The sequence below is a fragment of the Ascaphus truei genome, chromosome 21 (assembly GCF_040206685.1).
Source record: "Ascaphus truei isolate aAscTru1 chromosome 21, aAscTru1.hap1, whole genome shotgun sequence".
Classification (NCBI taxonomy): domain Eukaryota; kingdom Metazoa; phylum Chordata; class Amphibia; order Anura; family Ascaphidae; genus Ascaphus; species Ascaphus truei.
In genome coordinates this window covers 10,696,304-10,704,001 of record NC_134503.1, presented here as the reverse complement: position 1 = coordinate 10,704,001, position 7,698 = coordinate 10,696,304, and the positions used below count along the sequence as shown (strand labels likewise).

At 44.2% G+C, this 7,698-nt stretch overlaps 1 protein-coding gene across 1 annotated transcript; it reads right to left on the bottom strand.

Annotated features, from left to right (window-relative positions):
* Positions 1 to 2,195: 2,195 nt before the first annotated feature.
* Positions 2,196 to 6,182, bottom strand: B3GALT9 (beta-1,3-galactosyltransferase 9). The gene is made up of 2 exons (XM_075579497.1): positions 5,859 to 6,182; positions 2,196 to 3,761 (listed from the first exon to the last, which is right to left on the bottom strand). Exons 1-2 carry the CDS (start codon positions 5,862 to 5,864, stop codon positions 2,649 to 2,651), a joined length of 1,119 nt encoding a protein of 372 aa, XP_075435612.1. The 5' UTR covers positions 5,865 to 6,182; the 3' UTR covers positions 2,196 to 2,648.
* Between the last annotated feature and the right edge of the window lie 1,516 nt (positions 6,183 to 7,698).

The following is a 7,698-nucleotide window of genomic DNA, read 5'->3' as shown; positions in this document are numbered from 1 at the left end:
TACCATTACTTTTTTGGAATAAAACACAGCACTGCTATTTTATGGTCGCTTGTTCGGGTAAATATTTGCTATGTACAATGTCGTCTATTTCTACTGTCTATATAACTCATATCGTCTAAACGATGTGAAGGGTCAAAGGTAGGTTGTGCTTTGGTGTCTCGTTTATATGCGAGGCTGCTGTCATGCATTAATGACTCATCCTAGAAATGTGGTAGTGGATGTGTAAGTTTGTCTGCACAAAGCACAGCTTCCAGACTTCAGAAACAGTCACTGTGCCGTCATTTACTATAACAAAGATATCATCATGGGCCTTAAATGTCTCGTAAGGCTAGAAGGATATTTGTTTGGGGAATTGTTCCATGGCATGTTGATGAAACAAGGACATAATGTGTCGGTGAAACCAGTTTTAAGATTTGAGTGCGTTTCTTGTGCGCAATTTAAAAACGGTATCATAGATTGCTGTTTGTTAAGTCTGTGCTTCTCTAACTCACTCACTCACCTCAAGGTTGGTGCTCAATGGGTCTAAAAGATGGGGTTTAACGGAAAATACAAGTAGATGGGAAAATGTGGGGGTTTGGACTGCACAGGGAGAGCTTATACCTCCAAGTCAGACATGTGAAATAGGCAATAAGTGCAGAAGTACTTACACAACATGTAACATAACAAGCAAGTGTATTGCTCACATTATCAATCCAACGTTCCAACCCTCACACTAGAGGCCTTCCTCAGCTCCCTCTGGATAGGATTTTTAGATTGCCATGGAGACATTTCGGCCGCTAACTGCTTCATTGCTGCAAGTGTCTACCAAATATAAAGGAACACTTCGTTTGAGAGGAAATTACCCCTGTTTAAAGTGGTTTGTTACCTGTCACTTAAAGTAGTGGTACCAGCTCTCCATTGAGTTGCCAAGTGGGCATCCTTTAGATGCCTAAAACACGACTACTCACCCAGACCGGCAAAACCAAGTCATGTTTAATTTATACAATGTCTTGTATATAATGTATACCCTGTTCACTTATGTAACTGTATTTGTAACCATGTATTATTTGTCTAAACTCTATGCCCAGGACATACTTGAAAACGAGGGGTAACGCTCAATGTATTACTTCCTAATAAAACATTTTATAAATAAATAAAAAAAATTAGTTGGCACTAGGAACCTCTGAGTCTAAGGGGTTAGGTAACAGGTGATGAAAACCAGAGATCAAGTGAGTAATGACCTGTAAAGTACAGAAATAAGTAAGGCTAACTATCAGTGCCTGCCTTCGTCTTCTATCTTCCTTTCCGATAGATGGGCTGAGGAGAGGTGAGAAATGATTGCCCTTAGTTGAACTGTTACCATATTAGGGGGTAATTCAACATAACCTTGGGGTATTCGGCCAATTGAGGTGCGTTCAGCTGCTTCGGGGCATATTCAATTAGCATTGTGTGTGTGTGTGTGTGTGTGTTGTATTTTGTATTAGATATAAAAACACATGCATTGCCCTGCAGCTGTTTGCTTCAGAAGATGGGGCTTTGTTCCTGTATTCTTAAACTCCCTTACAGAGTAGAGTCATGGAACCTTGTACGCGCTCGTTTCTTCTTTGTTCTATATGAAATTAGCCCCTTAACGAGAGCCAGGTTTGAGTTAATGTTATTGAACCGGCTAAGCACGTCCGACATGTTCACCCGAAGGTTGTGCATCTTCATATAAAGGGGTGGCGTTTATTATTACTGTATCTGTGGGCATATGGGGTTGTTACCGAATGTAGATCCCCGCATCGTTAACCCTACGAAATGTAGGACAGGGATGGGAAACTCCAGCCTTCAAGGGCCATCAACAGGTCAGGTTTTAAGGATATCCCTGCTTCAGCACAGGTGGCTCAATCAGTGGCTCAAAGACTGATTGTGCCATCTGTGCTGGAGCAGGGACTGATTTAGGATACCCCTCCTTCAGCACAGGTGGCTCAAACACCTGACCTGTTGGTGGCCCTGAGGACTGGAGTTGCCCAGCCCCTGATGTAGGATAACTAATGGGAAATAAGTTTGACATCAACAAATCGCATAAAATCACCTAATAAAGAGGCAAAAGAAAAGAGCGTATCCGACCATTTCAGAGCGAGTTGAGAAACTAAAGATAATTTTACATAGCAGATAATTCTATTTTTTTTTTTTTTTAATATAAAAGGCATGTTTTTTTAATGACATTTATTTTATTTGGGTTCACACAACACAGATAATACATGGAAACGCATTCTTATGTTACAAGCAAGATTTCTAAAAAGCAACGTGTGCTATTTGCAATGATCTAGGCCAGGAGTGCTCAACCGGAGTCTTCAAGACCCTCCCAACAGTTCAGGTCTTTAGGATATCCCTGCTTCAGGTGGCTCAATCAGTCCCAGCTTCAGCACAGGTGACTCAATCAGACTGAGCCAGCTGTGCTGAAGCTGGGCTATCCTTAAAAACTCACTTGTTAGGGGGGGGGGGGGGCACAGAGGGTCTTGAGAGCTGGAATTGAGCACCCCTGATTTAGGCTACAATAAGGAGTATATTCACGCCATGAATTTGTATACTGCAGTATGCCTCCCTTCATTGACTTTGTGACTAGACTTTCCGGAAGACTTATAGGACGTAGAATTGGTCCATCTTCTTCTGTAAAGGGAAAACATTTAAAAAGACAACGCTCCCTTCTTTATTTTTTCCATATTAAAATGCTTAAACTTGTCAAGGTACGTCCAGACTTTACAAGACACTAGGCCGTAGTACGTTTCCAGCACGGAACAGTCCTCCCCTTTATTCATATCGCTCCAAACAATAGAGAGGTCCCCCTCTTCCTCCTCCGCCACTGTGGAAGATGAGAAAATGAACTTGTAACAGCATCTGTTATACCTGATGTGCCTCGTGCCGGAAAACCGTGAGCTGTGAATGGGAACAACCCCGGCTCTCTGAGCACAGATACCAATGAAAGTGTCAGATGGTACCAATGTGGTGACATCTTCTGAGACAATATAGACTTTCCTAGCCACATCCTGAGACATGACAAAGGCTGTGCCACTGCAGTAATCAGGGTAGTAGTTCTCTGAATAAGAAGCCATGGGGACAAAGTTGAGACTCTGAGGGTCTCGGTCAGGAATGTTTTGATGGATGACTCTTCCAGTGTAGATGTCTTCAGGATGCGTCTTTAAACTCTGCAGATAGTCCGCTAGACTTTTGACATTGACAAACATCTGTTCATCAGTTTTCAGGATGAATTTTGCATTTGGGCAAAATGTCACTATCCACTCCATCATCATAACAGTCTTAAGTGTTTCATTATGATAGGCATCTATGAAGCTCCCTTCAATGATGTCCTTATGTATTTGTGATTCATCCAGAATTTCTGATTGGGTGGTTTCCGAGACTGGCCTCCCTAAGGCAAATATACTTGCAACAACAAGGTTGTGAAACTCTGTTACGTTGGCCCAAGTGTGTCTAATTAGATCCCTCCGTGTCTTGTTTTCTGGGCTGCTGAAGATGACGGACAGCAGGAACACGTCTCGATCCGAGCACACATCTGAACCACTAATGACATAGGACTTGGAGATGTTGTCCTTCATGGGATGCATGTCCAGTTTTCTGGCTCGATCTCGGATCTCCACAAACTTTGCATCGGTGTAGGAGACGGGTACGGACTGCAGAAAGTACTCTTCGATAAAATCGGCTCCAAATAACAAGGCATGGAAAAGCACGATATTACAGAGGATAAAGCACCACTGGTGAGTCCTCAGCCTGCAGAATGAGACCTGGCAGAAAATAAAATAAGAAGAATTTGTAAGAAGTCATAGCAAATAAGAATACCACTTGTGAGCACATTCACATCGGACACGTCCGCTACCCAGCTTTTCACCATTCTCTTGGCATCAGTGCTTCCACTGCAGCAAGGGATTCTGGGTAATGATATGCAAATGAGCACACTGTCACCTTTTGCTTCTTATCCATTTTAACAGTGACCCCTCCCTATAAGCTTATGCCTGCCGTAGTGCACAGCTTTTTAGCACAGCCTGGGTTACAGAAGTGCAGAGCCAGCAAACATCCCTAATCCCTTTGGATCCGTCAGTGTGAGAGTGGTTATACTGGCTTTGCTATGTGCAGCTGGGATAGGTTTCAACCTAAGAAGTCACACAATTGTCCCCTGCTTAATAGCAGAACCAATAGACTTTAAAACATTGTAGTTTTTATGTGGGTAAAGCTGGAGTTTTTTTTACCCACATACTTTGTCCTACACCCAGCGGCGGATTTCAAAACCCGCCGCCCCAAGGCACTTACATATGCCGGGCGCCTCCTTGCTGTCTCCTTCCTGCTGCCCTCCTCCGTCCGATTCACAGCGTCAAATGACGCCGCACACGGCGTCTCGTTGCCATGGTAACGCGAGGTCATGACATTTGACGCCACGACAACGAGACGCCATTTGACGCTGTGAATCGGACGGAGGAGGAGGGTGGCAGGAAGGAGACAGCAAGGAGGCGCCCGGCATATATAAGTGACTTCCCATCAGGCCCGAGAGCGCGACAAAGGTATAGGGGGGCGGACATTTTTGCTGCCCTCAGCCCGGGCCCAACGAGAAACCTGCCGCGGTCTATACCGGCTTCTTACTTTTGCTTTGCTCACGTAGATTTTGTTGCAAGGACACACATTGTGCGTGTTTAAAATTAGTGTTGTGTGTTCGTCTGTTATTTGAGAAGCAATATGGTGTATTAACCGCTGTAAAACAACGTGTGTGCGGTGTGATCTGAAGCTGTCGTGCAAAGGGAAGCGTTTGATTCACGGACGCTCAGCTCCAAAGGAGAGAGAAGAGGGAGAATATTAGATATAAACACAGACGGGACAGCAGGAAATCATTTCTGTAGCGCCTGTATTAGGCATATGCAGCGCATTACACTGCATTGGCATCCTGTAACTCAGGGGGGCTCAACTCCAGTCCTCAAGCCCCCCCAACAGGTCAGGTTTTCAGGATATCCCAGCTTCAGCAGAGGTGGCTCAATCAGAGTCTCAGTCTTTGACTGATCCGCTGATTGTGCCACCTGTGCTGAAGCAGGGACTGATTGAGCCACCTGTGCTGAAGCTGGGATATCCTGAAAACCTGACCTGTTGGCGGGGGTAAAGGACTGGAGTTGAGCAGCCCTGCTGTAACGGATACTTGTACAAGGTATTCTGTGCAGATAATGCCAAGAGAATAGTTAGACACTACTAGAGTGTAAGCTCCTTGGGACAGAGGCCTCCTTCCTATTGTCTCTATATGCTCTCTTTTTCATACGATGGTATCATCCTCCTTCCTATATTGTACTGCACGGCGGAATATGCCGGCGCCATCCAAATACAATAACAGTAAAATGTGCAGATGGGGTAAAAAAAAAAACATTTTTTCCCATCAGCTCAACTTTTCTGTTCCCATCGGACAAAGATTTTCACAAGTGACCAAAACGTCAAATTATTGCACAAAAAAGAAATGATATATTCCGGTTGCATTTGTGGTGGTCCTCTCGAGAGTTGCAGAAACAAATTTGATCCATAAACAGTTTTATAATCTTGCATCACGATAGCTTTAATCTAAAGCAGGGGTTATCAACTCCAGTCCTCAAAGGCCACCAACAGGTCAGGTTTTCAGGGTATTCCTGGTTCAGCACAGGTGGCTGTCAAAGACTGAGCCAACTGTGCTGAAGCAGGCTGAACCAGGTAGGAAGGAGAGTGTCACTGGTAATCTGGAATGACGTAAACCCCAGGAAGGGTTTTAAAGTTGTTATATGCAAGCGCAGAATTAAGTATCATAACGTACAGTAGTATTGGATTTTTAGATCCAATTGGCTAAATAGCAGGATAAAACAAGGGACAGCACCACTTACCTGCATGGTAAAACAGAATCACATACAGGGTCCTGTCAGCCTTTTGCAGTTGAATTTTCATCTGATAGAATATCTTTGGAAAAAACAGAGCTGCGTACGAACCCCACGACTGCCGTTTGTGCCGAGGGCTTCTAGGATAAAGTTTCTTTCCAATCAACCTGATCTTTCTTTCCTCTCTACCCGACCAAAGCGACGGAAACACGAGACCCGAAGCGGGATCAGGTGGCAGGGAAATGTCACTCAGATCTGCAACGTTCATGCAATTCTGTGTCCGGGCTTTAGGTCCAGAATAAAACGTTGTTTGTTAGAAAGTAGCCAGCACGAGCCAGGCTGCTCCAGCAGATAAGATGCAATAACCCGTCTTGTGCAGATATCGCAGGCATAGTTACATAGTTACATTGTAGTATGTAACTATGTCTGCGATATCTGCACGAGACCACTTACAGTACGACGGGTTATTGCATCTTATAACGTTGCTCTTGCTGGCACAGGGAAAGGAGTAGGGTTCCCACGTTATAGTAGCCGCTTGAGCGTGCCCGCGGGTGCAATAATGCCTGCTACATCATCCGCACTGGTGGATTTCTCATTAGGCCCCCTCTCTTCCCCACTGATAGCCAGGTGGGGCCTCTGTAATGGTGTCTTACCTTCTCCTTCGTGCTGCCCTCCTCCTGCTGTAGCACATGGCCTCACTATTTCCAGTCTATATGTGCTGTGGAGTCCTTCCTCCTTTAGAATACAATAATTGGACCCCTTGAATTAAAGGAGACGAGTGTATATATTTACTGGTGATTTCTGACCCCCTGTGCAACCTTAACTTAGCCTCCCTCACTTTTATACAAAACTATATATATATATATATATATATATATATATATATATATATATATATATATATATATATATATATATATATATATATATATATATATATATATATATATATATATATATATATATCAGAAAATAGCCGTGTTAGTCCAGTTGCGATAGTGCAGAATAAATGAGTTCTTCAGTATTAGGTGATACCTTTTTTATTGGACTGACAATTAATGTCATTGGACAAGCTTTCGAGAGTTCTCCTCTCTAAGGCTGCGAACCCGCTGCTGCCGGCGGAGCGCGCGGCCGCGAACCACCAGACCCTTGCCCGAATGGTCCCTGCCCCCGCTGCCTCCTTCCGGCAGGGCTGACTACGTACTGTGACGCGTCAGCCGGCCGATACTGCAAGAATCTAGTGATTTTCGGCGTTGACGCGTCACGTGGTACGCGAGTCAGCCAATGGGGAGGAAAGGAGCTAGATGGGAGGCGCCTTGGGCGGGGAGCAGGGAAGGAGCTGTGGGTTATTAAAGTGTGTGAGTGTATGTGTGTGTGTGTGTGTGTGTGTGTGTATATGTGTGTGTGTATGTATGTGTGTGTGTATATATGTGTGTGGGGGGTGTGGACGGCACCACGATCAGATCCCGCCCTCCCCCCTCCCGGCTCCCTACAGAGCGCATATCGCGGTATGTGTCTGTCAGTGCCCCGCCTGTCTGCAGTGCGGGCGCGCTAACTGAGGGAGCGGGGCCTTAGCCTAAGAGAGGAGAACTCTCGAAAGCTTGTCCTATGACATAAATTGTTAGTCCAATAAAAAAGGTATCACCTAATACTGAAGAACTCATTTATTCTGCACTATATATATATATATATATATATATATATATATATATATATATATATATATATATATATATATATACTAGCTGATATACCCGGCGTTGCCCGGGATGTAAATCCGTACTAGGTATTATTATTTATAAATAGTTGAAAAGAAACATGGAAGAAAATTTAATACGATATTGTTGTT